The 15742-nt window shown below is 53.7% G+C and overlaps 3 protein-coding genes and 1 pseudogene across 3 annotated transcripts, besides 13 other annotated features; all 4 read right to left on the bottom strand.

Moving 5' to 3' along the window:
• Window positions 1-2952: a sequence feature (areas merged during assembly that could not be assigned to a particular haplotype. This can correspond to areas where the two haplotypes were merged or to regions with more than two copies in the genome that were merged during assembly.).
• Window positions 1-3090: a mobile genetic element.
• Window positions 2914-3090: a mobile genetic element.
• Window positions 2953-9756: a sequence feature (areas not merged during assembly with more than two copies in the genome that could not be assigned to a particular haplotype).
• Tc00.1047053511547.40 lies at window positions 3349-6138 on the bottom strand (annotated as a pseudogene).
• Window positions 8893-8920: a sequence feature (AT_rich).
• Window positions 8951-9039: a sequence feature (T-rich).
• Window positions 9640-9747: a sequence feature (T-rich).
• Window positions 9757-9932: a sequence feature (areas merged during assembly that could not be assigned to a particular haplotype. This can correspond to areas where the two haplotypes were merged or to regions with more than two copies in the genome that were merged during assembly.).
• Tc00.1047053511547.20 (trans-sialidase, putative) lies at window positions 9914-12652 on the bottom strand (the record flags this gene model as incomplete). The annotated part of the gene is made up of 1 exon (XM_803301.1): window positions 9914-12652. One exon carries the CDS (start codon window positions 12650-12652, stop codon window positions 9914-9916), a length of 2739 nt encoding a protein of 912 aa, XP_808394.1.
• Window positions 9933-12077: a sequence feature (areas not merged during assembly with more than two copies in the genome that could not be assigned to a particular haplotype).
• Window positions 12078-12836: a sequence feature (heterozygous, Esmeraldo-like haplotype).
• Window positions 12837-13145: a sequence feature (areas merged during assembly that could not be assigned to a particular haplotype. This can correspond to areas where the two haplotypes were merged or to regions with more than two copies in the genome that were merged during assembly.).
• Window positions 13146-15742: a sequence feature (heterozygous, non-Esmeraldo-like haplotype).
• On the bottom strand, window positions 13291-13572 carry Tc00.1047053511547.14 (mucin-associated surface protein (MASP), putative; the record flags this gene model as incomplete). Its single annotated transcript, XM_803302.1, has 1 exon — window positions 13291-13572. The coding sequence occupies one exon, from the start codon at window positions 13570-13572 to the stop codon at window positions 13291-13293; it is 282 nt and encodes a 93-aa protein (XP_808395.1).
• Window positions 13782-13879: a sequence feature (T-rich).
• On the bottom strand, window positions 14840-15493 carry Tc00.1047053511547.10 (mucin-associated surface protein (MASP), putative; the record flags this gene model as incomplete). The annotated part of the gene is made up of 1 exon (XM_803300.1): window positions 14840-15493. One exon carries the CDS (start codon window positions 15491-15493, stop codon window positions 14840-14842), a length of 654 nt encoding a protein of 217 aa, XP_808393.1.

The raw sequence follows: 15742 nt of genomic DNA, 5'->3' as shown, positions 1-15742 counted from the left end.
CCTCAGCCATCACAGGTGACAAATAATGGGAAATGTGCAAAAGAGGAACATGAGCCTCGTAAGGGTCCTCGCTGTTCCTGTCGCGTGGCCACGCGATCCATCGTCGTAAACCGGTGGTTTTCTCCTCCACAAAAGAGAAAGGTATTATCCATCCGCCTGTTATTGTGGACGAAGCGTCCTCGATTATTCCTGCTTTTCGTAACAATCTCGCGTCAGCGGTTGGAATCCTCCGTGAGCCTTTGCGCGCTTTACCGGAGGAAGACGGAGGGAGAGGGGACCGCCCGACGAGTCCCCAAACTTGCATGAGCCTCTCCAAGGTGGCCGGGTTCAACCGAGTTTTAATCCACTCTAGGCTCAATACGGGCACGTTGACTTGCTGCAGCGGGATAGCGTGTTCATCTTGTGGAGTGGCCAGACGCGTCATTGTCGCGCGTCTCGTTATTGTAGCAGCATGATTGTGATTAAAATCATGGAAAAACGCTCCTCTGCTCTCAACCAGGGTTCTTGCCCTTCCGCAATGTCTCCCTCCACATCAATGCGACCAGCGCCGACACCTGGGTCAGCATTCTGGTGTACATCCCCAAATATCAAACAGTATTCTGGGGAAGGTCGAACGGGTCGACGTGCTTCGCCAACTGCGAGATCACGTGTGGGTCCAAATTGTGCGCCTCCACGATTTGAGCAGCGTGCCTCAACGCACAGCGTTCTATGGAATGCGCCGTGGCATTCCAATGAGCCAAAGCTCGTTCGACTTGGGCAGTCGTCAGATTCGTGAGCTTTTCGTTTTCTTGAAGTGTCCTGCATAACGTTATAGTGTCCAACACGTCCTCCTGCACCGTATCATGACGAACCACAACGCTCGGTGGGGATCCGCTTTCGCCGTCTTTGGCGCGACGGGCCAATACAAAATTAAGGCCCCGTCACGCTCCAGTGTGAAATTGTTGGGAGTCAAGGACGCAATCTCAAACCAACGGCTCCCCGTTATCCACGCAAGTCGAAAAACAACACATTCCCCCCAATCGGTCCGGCTGCGGATAACTTGATTCATCCCTTCCTTTGTCAGGGGGCGTGCCCGCCGCATCTCCGATCGCACCGCAACTTTTTGTAACCCCAGAATCACCATTTCCAGCGGGGTTCCATTCATTTGCAACATGGACCGCAGAATCCTTTCGTGCCGCACTCTGGACTATGGCGCCACATCTAATATTGCCGTCAAAAAGGCCGCGCAGCTCTCCTCGTTCATCGGCTGTTCGTGCGTGCGGCAAAAGTTTGAGGCTTGCCCGCTAGTGACATTCTCCGCTCCCAATTTGATGTCATCCACATTTCTCAAGTCATCTCTTCCGCCCTTCTTGTCAATTCCGTCGGCAGTTTGAACGATCGGATGAGGCGTCGGCGGTGCGGTGCGACGTATTCTGTGGGAATTGGTGGTGGTTGGTGGATTGGGTGCGACTGCCGTCGTCCGCCTTAATAAGCGGCGTGCAGCTCTTCTGCCGTTTTTTGACGTTCGTTTGTAGTTTGGGGAAAACCCTTTTGGAGCGTACTTTGCAAGTAGACGCGTCGTGTCCATAAATAAGGCACAGTTGGCACCGCAGCGATCGTTGTTGTTGCGATCGAGTTCCCCGTCGATCCATGAGAGGCTGAGCCACCCTCGCGAAGGTGTCATCCCCATGAAAAGCCGTGCAAAGGCGGGCACGCAATTTTTGGATTGGGATGCTGGTGTCGAATTTAATCACGATCCGCATCCGGAAGACCCGCGGTATAATCCTGCCCAAGTCCATAAACTGCTTCTTGGGCTCCCGATGCAACTGCAACGCGCGCATCCACAAAACCAGAAATGCCAAAGGCGACTCGGGCGTGAGCGTCCCCTCGGTGCCACTAATCGCATGCGCTCCGGATTTCGAATAGAATTCCAGGGATGCCTTCATTCCAAATTTGCAGGACCCAAGTGTTGACGACAAATTCAATGAAAAACCGGATTCTCTTCATTTGAACCTGAAACCTCTTCTGAATCCGGAGATCGAAAGGGCGAAGTCACGGGGTGAGGGAAACGCGGTCGCCCACAATGCCCAATGACGCAAGAGTATTGACCCGCCGTCGCTCTCCCGTGAAAATGGGTTGGGGAATTGTGGGTGCAGCCGCGCCCCCGGCCATCAAATGCTCGTGATGGGATGGTGTCGATGTGCCATCCTCGTACCCGTGCGCGAGCGCATCCGGCGGCCCTCTCCTGGAAGAGGAAACTCCCCGCCGTCCGGGCGAATCGGCGCCCCAAGCCGCAAGCCGCGCTTCCAAGGCACCGATACGTGCCTTTCGTTCCTGGGGTTGTGCCTGGTGTTGGGCAGGGTTCGTCTCCAAATGGCGTTCGCGCCACGCAAGCGCCGATTCGCGTTGCGCAAGAAGACCGTCCGCCACCGCAGTGTTGGACGCACGTGCCGAAAAGTGGTTATTCGCCTCCTCCTTCTGATGTTGAAGCTGTGCGCCTCGATTCTGAACGTCCGCGACTGCGTTGTCCGACTTTGATCTCCGCCCTTCCGCGATGGTCAGCCCTTGCCGCGCCCCCAACTCACGGGTCATCCCCAAATTATGGGCAGGGGCACTTGAACCCAAAATTTGGTACTTTACACGCCCGGCGGTTCGCCACGTGCCACGCAACGGTCGAATCCTCCCAGTGCTTGGCGATCCTTGCTGAAACCAATCGTAAATACGTCATGGTAGCACTGACAGTCATCATTGATTCCGACTGTCACTTTTCATCCATGTAGGCGAGTTGCTTCTGTATGTCGCCTTGCTGGCGTACCAGATCCGCCATGCGATTACCGATAGGGCTCCATTCCGTTGCCGTGTAAAAAAAAATCAGTCCCATTTCTTCAAATCAACATGCAGGACTCTGGTATGGCTGTGAAAATTAAAAATAAAAAGGTAAAAAAAAAATTTGTTTTACAGCTGTCGGCTCCATGACTCCCTCAATCGCGGTCTCCCAAAAGACCGTGCGATAAAAGAGATAAAAGTTGTGAAGAGATATTTTCGTTTGCGCGAGATATGAATTTATTTGGGCAGACAACCGCCCTCTCAAGAATTGTTTTTACAAAATCCCCAAACGACAGAGGAGTTCCGCGGCATTCATATTTCACAGAAGCTTCTAATGGCAATGGAATCCTTAAGAAAAAAAAGTAAAATAGAGGAATTTTATTGCTGTGGCACTGTGGATCACAATGATTCTCTCGCACAAGAAACTCTCTGAATAAACCAGGCGGCCACAAAAAAAATTAAGAATCGCTAAAATGGTCCCTGTGAAAATTCACTATAAGCAAAATGCACTTTGTTCCCCAATTATTTCCCCAACTTTCTTCCCTATCCTTTTCTACAAGATTATCGTATTCTCATTTCTCGGGTTCTACTTACAAAATACGGTGTTAACATAAACTGGTATTGGTGTACCTTTCCGTTCCAGAACGCCACAATTTCTTTTTCAGCGTCGCTCGAATTATTGGGATTGTCGGGACCACATCTCTGCCAGTTCGTTATCATTTTGCTGTTTGCGTGATGTACATAAATCGTCTCCCACGAAACGTCTCGGGATAATTCCTTCCAGCCCTTAAAATATTCCTACAGGCGTTCATTGAACAGACTCACAGTGCTGGCGGTGGTGTGGTGCGCACCCGCCGTAGTCATCTGCAGCCCCACCAGCGTCTTCCGCGGTGACTTCAAAAAGAAAAAGCCGTCCACCAGCGGAAAGTTTACAACCTCCGGTATGCACAGCACCCCGTACTTCATAGGAATCCTCTCGACACCGTTTTCCAGTTTCCCTTAATCCGACGGTGCGAGTGGGGCGCCCTTGATGGTTTACCTTCAGCACCAAATCTGTGCTTCATCACGTTCTGGTGACATCAGCTCATTGAGTTCCTTTACTAGTGCACTGACAAACTCCCCATACATGAATGCGCGCAAACCTAATTTTTCCAGAGCTTGGGAAGCAAGAGCACCATGCAATCCCAATATTAGCAACAAAAGATCCCTCGCACACATTTCCTTTTTCAAACGGTCCGCAGTTCAAAACCCGATATCAGAACATATCGATGCGTTCAGAAATACCTCAGCACCTTCATCTGTTCTTGCCCGGACGGTCTTCACAAGTTTGTGAGACGGATCCTCAGAACACCATTTTTTCTCTCCTCCCAGGGTAAAGTACTCTTGAACACCACTAGGTTTCATCGCCAACAAGGCACCATTAACGGCACCCAAGCGATCAATATAACTTTCCTCATCAAAGATGTAGCGTGGAATCGGTTCCACTTTCTTCATGCGTTCTTCAACCATCTTCCAGTATTCCGCTTGCTTACCTGGATCCAGACCTTGTTTCATCCATGTACAGATCGCCTTCACATCCACCTCGTCGGGGCAATTCACGATGATTCAGCTGGCTTGTAGTTGCTTCGCCCACTCATCATAGTTGGCTACCTTTGGGAATGACACCGCAATCATGCCCCATCCAGAAGTAGGCGCAAAATGTCTCGGTGGCGGCGTTCCCTCCTTTGCCACATCGTAGATAATATACACATTCCTCCCATGCCCCCTCAAACTTCTCAACTCCGAGATGCACATGTCCTCATCGCCGCATCTTGTCACCGCTCTGGTGGTCTTGTCAGACACGTGCGCAGCTCCTCTCCAAAACAGTGGACTACCACTTGGAGTTTCTCGACATCGCAGTGCAGCGGCTGGTAGAGGAGGTGCGAGCCGGCAGCCACCGACTTCCCGATCCCGGGCGTCCCAATCAACACACGCCGCTTTGGCGTAAAGTCAGTCCCACCGTGATGGGTGGACCACGCGGTTAAATCGCCCTTGACGATCCGCCACACTCGCTCCACCTCACAGTTCACAAAAACGTCCTTGGGAGGATCCTGTATCGTATGCCACGAGTGCGGCCATCCCTTCTCCGAGGCAAGCACCATCAACACGGGAGGTGCTGCACCACATTGCTGCACAGCGTCATTCTCTTCGATAGCGTCGTCAGCTTCCCTGTACGACCATGACTGTCCTGGCTTCCCCTCATGCACCCCATTCCCGTCCCCGTTTTCTTTCGCTCCACGCCGTCCGGAAGTTCCACCGCATGGCCCCGCCCCGCATTGTGCACAGACTCGTACACTCCCTCCAGTTTCTCCGGTGCGCTCGTCGTTGGGTTCCTCGCCTCCTCGGCAGCCGCATCCAAGAAATGTTTGGTGGAGTTATGAACAGTTGCTTTTACCTCCACAGCAGCCAATGACCACCCAGGTAGATTGTGTACATCATTCTCGTAAAGCTTGTGTATATCCTCGTCGAAGACCATTTCACCCTTTGCAGCTCGCCTCATACTCAAACAATGACCCGATGCCTGTATCTCGTTCAGTGCTCCTTTATCACGGATATACTTCGTGGGGTCCTTGAAAAACTCCTCCAGCAAGACTTTCCGATTGGTATCCAAACGCCCCGACCGCACAATTTCAACGCAAGAAAATCATTCAGCTTTATTGCCATGAAACAGGGACTATCTTTGAGCAGTACCTCTTCGATATTAGTGGAAATGATAAATTTCATTTCTTGCGTTCCTCTTAGCCTTTCCGCTGCCTCCCGCCTCGCTTCTGTCAGTACCTGCGTGGGTACTCCGTTTGGTTTTCCCCTTGCAAAAGGAGTGATCGTATGCTTTCTTTCATAGTCCCTACGTTGCCCGAGAGAGAGCACACCTTCGTGAAGAGGCCTGGCAATGGCCCCCAGCGCTTGGTGCGCAGTTAGGTTAAGAATTTCTTCAAGAAGCCGCTGGTCGTGTACGTAATCATCCGGCTCCTGAGCAAACACCTCCATCGTCACATTGTAGTCTTTCATCAACGGCCGCCCTGCCGCCAACATAATTCCAAAGGAAATCACTCAGCCTCGTGTTGGTGCTGCTCATGGTCCACTGCGGCCACACTTTACTCCCCAACACATGTCGAGCCGCAGCGTCGGAACCATCACAAGAGCCACGGCGAGGCGCCATCACAACACCCGTGTGGTGAGGCATCCCACTCGCACCGCCCAACTGCGGCCAGCAGGTGCCGCTGGCTCCAAAGGACAGTCGCGGCTGTCTCGTCTCGCAGTCCCAATGGCGTTGGGCGTGGCACTCGCACGGCGGGGTGGTCGGTGCGCCATGCAGCCGCACTGCAACGCCTGTCGGTGAAGCAGCCGAGGACCACCGCCCCGCAGCAACGCGAGGCATGCAACCAACCCCAACACCGCCACACTATTGTTCTTTTTTATTTTGCTTTATTTACTTTGTCGGTCTGTTTGCCCCATCACCGACACCAAAAATAAGTGCACACATTCACAAAAGGAAAGAAACAAAGAGAAAAGGAGGCACGATCCCACCGTCCCGCCGCGGGTCACCACTCTCCTCCACACACCACCATTGCCGCGCAGGAGACCGCAGTCATACCGCAGAGTCAGCACCACAATGTGCACCACACCATCGTGCAGTGAACAGTGGGTGGGACACGGCCATGCATCGCCCCGCTCCATTTCCCCACCACTCAAGTGTTGCGTGCCCGCACAAAGCTGCAAACAGAACCAGAGCGCACACAAGCCCAATCAACATCCTTACTCGCTGAACCACATCATTCGCATGCAGTGACAACATTGGAACACACCAGCAGTAGCAGGCTGCACGGAATTTCCCTGTCATCCCCGCGAAGAGACACAACAACTCTGCGGAGTCAAGGTGGCAGCCCCTCGGTGATGCCCGCAGCTCACATGGCAGGACAAGTTCCACGCACGCACAGTTCCGGACACCTCGCTGTTTGAGTGCCCAACAGAACATGTGAAAAAATACCTGCGCACAAGATGGAATTAAATATGCGGAAAGTCGGTGTGCTTTCTCCGATGGCGTTGGCGAGCAGTCCCACACAATCCAATCAAGGTAGCACGCCGGACAGAATGGCGTCCGTCGCCCAATAAAAAAATGCGACACCGAAAAGGAGCAGAGAAGAGTTGGCGCATGCGATTGCCAGCGACAACTATGAGCAACCCGCCAGCACCAACCGAGGTGCCGAGGAGCACGCTTGTGTGGAACTGGCCGTCAGGCAGAGAGGGCAAATAAAACAAGAGGGCAGCAAACCCTCTCGTTCAATGTCTCCTGACCGCGACACCAGAATCAAAATAACATGGACGACAAGAGCGGCAACGCCTTCTCCAAAGCATCTTGTCAAGAAGCCGCAGGACCTCAGGGAGGGAGGAAGGCAGTGGCGGCAGCCACAGCGGGGAAGGCAATAAATCGCTGGCAGGCACCTTCACGTCGACGCGCACACCACATCCGCGTGGGCCGGGGACACAGAACGAACCGCTCGAAAACACACGCATCAAATCCGCAAAACAAATTCGCAGTGAATCGACAGGAACTCCCCGCCCAAAATAAATTTATAAAGTAGCGTTTTTCAAGGGGGAATCCGCTTTTCCGACGACGGCACGGACGCCTCGCAGGAACTTCTTGCAAATCTCCCTTCGCAGGTCTGCATGAAAACGCAGCGGAATAAAAAGAGAGCGCAACGACGCAAAAAAAAAAAATAATCCTCCTAACGGACCAGGTGGCAGGCCGCCCACGCGCAAGTGGACAAAACACAACTTCACTCCGGTCTTGTAGTGGTGGTCGTCTCGCAACATTTTTTTCCGTCTCGTAGCAGTGCACATCCCCTCCCACAAATCATTTGTTCGGGCCATGCTCCTGCGGCCAAACATCGCGCTGCCGGATCCCGCGGCACAGTCCTCGGCACAGAAGTAAGGGAGGAGGAGGGACCGCAGAAGGTGCGAGCAAATCCGAATTCGGTGGCGGTCGCTGCAGTGAAGATTGGCTTCCCACGCGGTGTCCCTTTTCTGGGTCCGGCCCTCACCGTGCCATGCTCTCAGCGTGCGGTGCGCCGGCCGCTCCGAACATCCACACGTGCTTGCGTCTCACCGTCGCTCGCAGCCCCGTTCGTTGGCGGCTTCAGGGATGTCGCCATCCAGAGACGGGCATAGGGACGTTGCACCCAACAAAACCTTCAGAGGCACCCGGTGGGCCAACGACGACCATCACTGCGGGATGTGCGGCCCCTCCGCCGCTCACCTCAAATCGCACTTCTACGCCTCCTCGAGCAGCAGCAGCATAAATACACCGGTCCACTTGAGGCCCTCACCAGCCATTGCAGGAAGACCACTCTGCCCCGGTGCTATGAAACCCGAATTGCATTGACGGGCCACTTCGGAAAATCCTGTCGCATCCTCCCCCACTATGCGGAAACACATCCGTCGTGCATGTGACCACCGCAGCCAAATGAATCCGGTCCAAATACCCTCCAAATCAAATTCCCCTTTCCTCACGCCATTCCTTCATTCCATGCGCCCTGACCCTCATCCGCACGTGCCCACTCACACAAGCCGCAAAAGAATGGTGGTGGCCGCCCAACGCTCCGGAAACACATGTCCAGCACGCACACACGCACATAACAAATGACATGTGCAAGCGCACAGCACAACGGCGGAGAAGCGCACACCGAAAGGAATGCGGTCCTCCACAGCAGTCGCAGCCCACCGCGCGCATCACACCCGCAGGAAGAGTGACTCGCCGTGCACGCTCTCTCTCCTCCTCCCCTTCACGCCCACGGAGGAAGCAGCAGCCACCCGCAATCGCCAGTACACGCCACAAAAGAAGCATCCAAATCCACTGCAATGTGCATCCTGTGCGTGCATGTGGTTGTGCGTGCCTGCAGACACACGAGGCAAAGAAGTGAAAACAGGAGCAGAGCATGTGAAGGGACGCACAAACAAAAATGTACAGCAGAGGTGCATGGCAGAAATAAGGAAAAAAAGACTGATCAAGCTCATGATATTGCACTGCATACGAGGCAGCGGCAATTCATAAAAAATTATTAAAATCAAAAAAAATCATCTTCACCTTTCAACCCCTCACACTTGGAAAAAGAAAAAATGAAAATTTAAAAAATGAAAAAATGAAATACAAAAATAAAATGAAAAAAAAAATGAAAAAATGAAAAAAGAAAAAAAGTGGTCCTCTATTACAGCTACACCCACACAATAAAAAAAATATACACAAAAAAGCACCTAACCACCATGTTGCTCCAGAAATTGTCTGCATATATTTTGTCCTAAAATAAAATTAAAAGATATTTAAATGTCCTTCAACCGTCCGACCCTCCGTATGTCCGCACATTGTTTATATTTCATGGGGTCATCTGCGTGTTGCCGCTCCCCTCAGTCCTTTTATTGGTGCGTAAGTGCGGCCCGCAGAGCACAGTCACTCGTGTGTGTGGGGACTGAGAGAAGCACGCAGACATGACGGCAGTCGCGTCTCTCCATCGGGAGAGTGAGCGCAGCAAAAACAAAACAAGAGGGAAAGAAATATGTGCTCCGCCCCACTGGCCCTCGTCGCACGCCCACACGTCACGGCTCCCTCAGCGCGCCGTTCGTCGCGGCCCCTCCTCATGAGCGTGTCGGTGGGTGTGCGAGTGGAGCAGTTGGGCGGGAAACACACGGCACCCCTCACAGGAAGAGTGCAGCAACAAACAATTAAAAGAGGGAAGAGTAGAAAAGAAACGTCCATAGTGATCGCCCCAAAAGCAAAGAGAGAAGGGAAGAGTGGAGCAAAAAAGGAAAAACAGAAATAAAAATTTTTTTATAAAAGCAAGCAAAAATAATTAAAAACAAACATAAAAAAACATAAGAAATTATACTCCAAACAGAAAAGAAAAAAAATTTTAAGCCGAAAAAAAACTCCCATTGTGGTTACACAAAAAAAAAGGAAGGAAAGTACTAAATGAAAAAAGAAATTGTTGTTTGCAAGGTGAAATTTATGCCTAGCGGTGTGTTTGTGCCTGTGTGGAGGATGGCGCAAGTTTCCCACACCAAGGCCGCATACTCCTCACACAGCCGCAAACCCACACAGCCCCAGCAGAAGAAGCAGCAGCAGTCCGCTCTCACGCATAGCGCCAGCAACGCTGTTATCCAACTGCGACGAATTTAAAAGGCTGCTGCTGGGTGTTGCCGCCTCTGCTTCCTTGACCTGTGGATGGAGCCCATCTTTTCCCTTGCCTTCAGCGTTATGTGTTGCTGCATTTGCTGCGTCGGGGGTTCCCACAGAGAATTGGGTTGGTTGTCCTGCCTGCATTTTATTTTCACCTTCCGTCCCCACCGTTTGTGCATCATCAGATGAGGAAGCACCAACATCAGTACTGGCAGCGCTTGAAGATGTGGCAGATGTCGGCTGGTCTGCAGTTCCCTCCCTTGCTGTTTCGGGCTCTGCTGGCCTCGACTCAGCTGGTGTGGATGGAGCGCCACCACTCGGAACACTGCTCGCATTCAAGGTTGCTTGTTCGGGCTCTGCTGAGCTCGACTCCGCTGTTGTGGATGGAGTGCTACCACTCGGAACACTGCTCGCATTCAAGGTTGCTTGTTCCGTCGGCTGTGTTCCGGCAGGAGTGAGCGATGGCACAGTTGCTTGTGTACTTGTGGTCACCGTATCGTTGGCAGGTTCAACGGGTGGGGGAGAAACTGCCACCGCTTTCTCCTGCTTCCTTTCCGGAGGTGGAATGGTGACTTTATTCGCGTTGAGGGCGCCAATCTCAGTTTCATTCAACGGGCGGTTGTACAGAAAGACGTTCGCCACCGTCGCATGGATTTTTCCGCTGCTCAACTGCTCATCGTACGCGCCAAAGTAAAAGTGCGAGACCGTGTTCAGCCCTTCATTGAACGAATTTCTCAGACTCATATTCCAAAGGAGAGTCCCGTCAACGTATACGGAGCCCACACCGTTATGCATTTTGAGCACCACGTGATACGTCTTGTCCACCTCCCATGCGGTAAAATGCTTCGGGAAGAAGTCATGCTCCACGCTCCACTCCATATTCTTATCGTACGAGAGTCCCAGGAGTGTTGTCTTCCCCATTCTCTTCAGGCCCATCAGGGGAGTGATGCCCGTCGGCACCTCGTGGATCGACACCGTTGCCGCAAGAGTAAACCCATAGTTTGCAAAGTGGAGTGGTCTGGTCGGCCACTGCTTGTCCACAGGCCACTCGGCCCCCGCGCCCTGCCCTTCGAACGTCAACCCACTGGGAACCTTTTTCGCCGCACCCCTCACAACGGCATTCACCCCAAGGTACTCGTCCTCCCACTTGTGCCCGTTGAACCTGTCTGCCAAATGGCCCACAAGCCCAGCCGTGGGGAAAGGAACAGAACAGCCCCATCTTGACAGCGCGGCGTTCGCGGCAAGTGAGCTGCAATGTCTCAAGGCATTGTCATTTGCGGCCCAGGTAGACAGTGCATGCCATATCTCCTGCAGCTCAAGCGTCAGATCCAGGAAGGAGACTCCAGAGTCGCTTCTAGCACCGGACTCGTACAAACAATACAGTTTATTATCCGCGTACAACAGGGAGCTGGAGGTCGCGCCATACCCAGTGGCTAACAGGCCAACGTGGTAAATGCGGTTCGTGTCCGTTAGCCACAGGTGAATCTCGCTCCTTTGGCTGTCCCTGGAATATTCCAGCTGGGTGAGGAGGATCACCTTCTTTTCCCGAATCGTTGCAGTGATGAATCCACTCTGAATGTGGAGCCCAAGACCGGCCAATGAGTTGCCCCACACGCGCGAGAGCGTCCCCAGAGCCTCCTTCCACGTGTTCCCCTTGTCAGTCGACTCGTACACCCTTCGGCGATCGGACTCACATGAGGTGATCATGATAATTTTCCCAGCCTCCCACTCAAGGATACTGGGGTTGGTGCAGCCCGCATGTGTCGCGCTGTTCGCAAAGGTCCAGTGCCGTTGACGGGGATTCAAGTACATGATTGTGGAAGCAGTGCTCCACTCCATTGTCAGAAACTGCACGGGAAACACGAGCGTGCCGTCCTTCATTTCCGTGATGGGAGTACTGGCATCGTTGAGGAAGCCAATCAACTCACCGGATTTATAGGGATAAGGAAGGCGAATGCTCATAGAAACGGAACTCATCGAAAAACCTCCGCTTATTTCAGGCCCCGTCTCCAGAAAATGGATAACAGACTCCAACCCACTTCCTCCCCACCAATTGGCATAATGAGGTGTGACTCCCTTCCGTAAGTCGTAGCCCTCCACAAATGCAAAAAGCGGTCCGAAGGGTCCAAAATACGAGGGAAGCGACAACTGGTAAGGGTTTGCAGCAAAGGCGTCAATATCTCCAGTTCTAGGGTACGGACTCCAATTCACCCCACGATCCAAGCTGAGCTGCGCCATCAACTGCATGGACGCACTCCCGCTCCCCACAGTTCTATTGAACTGAGCTCCAGCAATGGCCAAAAGCATCCCGTTCACATTCACAAGATGGGGATTGCGGAAAATGTGGCCAGGGACCGGTGGGTTTGCGGCTCGATAATCCCCTGGCAACGACTCCGAACTGTATCCTCCATAGTAATCGTCCACTGTCGTTCCAAAGCTTTGGGCCTGTGCAGGCCCAGCGGCGGCGCACATCATGATGACGAGAAGGAGCAGCACCGCCGAAGTAAATACACGCCGGGACATGTGGGGCCTCTGCGGCTCACTCTCTCTTCCTTCCCTCCTCCTTCCGCTGGATCCGGTCACGCGGCGACGGTTGTGTGTGCGGGGTGCCTTCACTGCAGCAACACGTGAAAGCATATAAATATGTGTGTGTGGGCGGTGTGTGTGCTGTTGTTGGTCCTTTCAGTGCCTTCGGATTTCACAGTATCGATTCGCGTTCGTTTGATTGCTTTCCTAGCGTGTGTGCATGTAGGAGGAAAGAAAAAAAAAGCCAAGTAAAGAGTTGAGACGGTGAGCACCGCCACCCATCCACAGTGAGTGGCATCATGATCCTCGTCGCGGTCACTCCCAACCACAACAACTCACGCACACAGACACACGGAACAAGGAGTAGGAACATTGCACCAGGAACACACAGCGACGGCCACCACCAGCAGGAGCCACGGCGGGTGTGTTGTTCGTCACGCGTCAGCACACACCAAGCGAAGTACACACACACACATCAACCAGCGGGAGGCAAAGGAGCACAACCGCCCTTCGCGGTGCCTACGCGCTGCAGCCCGTCGTTCACTGCTGCACCTCCCCACACCCTCCAGCTAACTCCCGGCGACTTCTCCGCCGGCACGCATCACCCCACGCTGCCAGATAGTCCCCCGCCGTCAAATCCACAGCGGGAGGAACACGCCGGCACGTGCAGCTGCTGGGCAGGAATCCATCCGCACTCTTCCCAGGCACCCTCAGCACCACACCACTCACTGGCCTGCACGCCGCCACCATCACGCCTGCAACAAGTCGACGAGACAAATTGCGGGCTCCCGCCCTCCCTCCTCGCGAGGCACCGCACGCTGGCAGCACGTCAGGGCGGCCACCCTCGCCACAAACCACCACTCGCAGCTGCGTCTCCAATGCTCCGTTTGAGCCTCATCAAGACTGAATGTCACACCGCGGACAGCCATTCCTCCGTGAAGTGGACGGATGCCAGCGGCGGGCGATACACCGCACCACAGCACGCAGAGGGCACACACCAACAGCACACGGCCAGTCATCATCATCGCCATCACTCCTGTCACTTGCGTGCAGCCCTCAGCACAAACTAACTACCCGTCAACGCAGAGCAAAAGCAAAAGGAGAAAGACACGACCGCCACACCACGCACAGCCACCGCACAGTGACAAATGATAGCAGCCCAGCAGCGGCAGCGCACACACACCATGAGACAGTTGGAACCAGTGAAAGGGCAAAAAACGCGCACAGCCCCGCAGCAAGTAAACAGCAACAAAAACACAAAAAACAAGTAAAAACAAGTAAAAACAAAACACACGCAACCAAGCATCAAAAGTAAAAAAAGTAAAGCACAAAATAAAAGAGGCCGCACAGTATGGCTCCAGCGCGCATGCACTCACACACAAACATGGTCCACGCAAACAGTTGTGGGCGCGTCGTGCATATGACTGTGTCCGAGATACGTGCCAAGTAGCGGATACGGAGAGCAGCAAGGAACACACGGCGGGACAGCGGAAGCAAATTTTAAAAGGCTCAGTATTTTACCTTATTTATTGCGTAAAAACAAAAGAAGTGCACAAAGCCCGCGGTTGGATGCTGGCACGCGTAGCCCACATACAATCTTTCAGCCAAGTGTCCCATACATAAGCGCTGCCAGAACAGGCATGCAGACGGGTGTCATGAAAGCAGGCGTCATTTCCCACACGGTTCTCCAGCGCCTTCGTTGTGGGTGCAGAGGAAAGAGGAGCCGGCATGCTTGCCGTCGTAGTATTGCCTTCGCTGGTAGCAGTGTCGTTGGTGCTTGTGGCGGCGTCCTCTTCGGTGCCTCCCGCTGCACTCCCGTCCTCGCCGGTCTGGGACAACTGAGTCAGTGGCGCACCGAAGTCTCTTCCTGCAGCTCCACTGGGGAATCATGGGAGTAGTGGCTGCCGCCTCCTGTCGTCCTTGTATCTGGTGGGGATTCGGGTGCAGCAGAAGAAGCAGCGGAAGCAGAATGTGCAGCGCCTGGAAGTTCACCAGAGGGAGCGGGATCCGGCGCCCGCGAGGCCACAGAAGAAGAGGAATCCGTCGTGCCACCGGTGCCAGAAATGCCAGCAGGAGAGTTAACACCAGCGCTGCCCGAGGTGTCAATTGGAGAAGGAGTACCAGCGGAACCCTCAGCGCCAGCAGCAGGAGACGCGGGTTTTAGTGTGGGGGAGGCGTCACGAGTAGCCACCCCCTCTTGAAGCACCGAGGGTCCTGCTGCAGGGTTGAAGCTGCTGTTCTGTGTACTCCCCGGATCAGTTGTGCTGGCAGTTGCCTTTGTTGATTTTGCTTCCTCGCTCAGTCCCGTGTTTCCCTCACGGTGGTTTTGCACCGTAACCGCGGCCCCATGCAGGGGATTATTGTGCGGACTTTTGTCCGTGGTGCCTCCGGCAGTTTGATCGCTGGCAGCACCGCCGTCCTTTGGAGGAGATAGAGAGGCCGTTTCCGCGAGTTCCCAGATGGTCTGTTCCCTCCGAGACCTGTGCTAAGGGACTCATCTTCCGTTGGTGTGTTGGGCAGCTGCTCCTGCGGATTCGGAGCGAGTGGCCTTGTTGCCTTTGCTTCGGACGGCAATTCAACACGAGGCACTGGTTCCGGCTGACCCGGTGTAACTATGGTGCCCTCTTCTTGACGGGGTAAACCGTCCTTAGAGACATCTGCCACCACACCATCCTTAACAGTTTCGGTAAGTAAAGATTGGCCGTCCAAATCGTCAGACTCCAGGGAACAACCTTCACTTTCCTCAGTATCTTTATCCGTTGGATCCTCATTAGCACCAGGACTCTCAGATAGGACAGGAGGCTGAACACTAACCCCAACTCCATTTTTGCCGGAAGTTCCACTATCACCAGGAGGAACATAAACATCATCGGCCGCAACTCCACATAAGCCGCACCACAGCACGCAGAGGGCACACACCAGCAGCACACGGCCAGTCATCATCATCGCCATCACCCCTGTCACTTGCGTGCAGCCCTCAGCAAAAACCAACTCCCCGTCAACGCAGAGTGAAAGCAAAGGAGAGAGACACGTCAAACAACCACGCAAAGGTACCTCCAGCGATGGATTCACGCACCACCACAACAACAAGCAGGATGGGCGCAGTAAACGAAAACAACACAAACAACATGAGCGCTCATCGCCACGGCCCTTTCCCATACTCCCCCTGTCACCGTCAGCGTTGCTTCCTCCGCACACACT

Source organism: Trypanosoma cruzi, genomic scaffold (assembly GCF_000209065.1).
Source record: "Trypanosoma cruzi strain CL Brener 1047053517135 genomic scaffold, whole genome shotgun sequence".
NCBI lineage: Eukaryota > Euglenozoa > Kinetoplastea > Trypanosomatida > Trypanosomatidae > Trypanosoma > Trypanosoma cruzi.
This window is presented reverse-complemented; position numbering and strand designations above follow the sequence as displayed.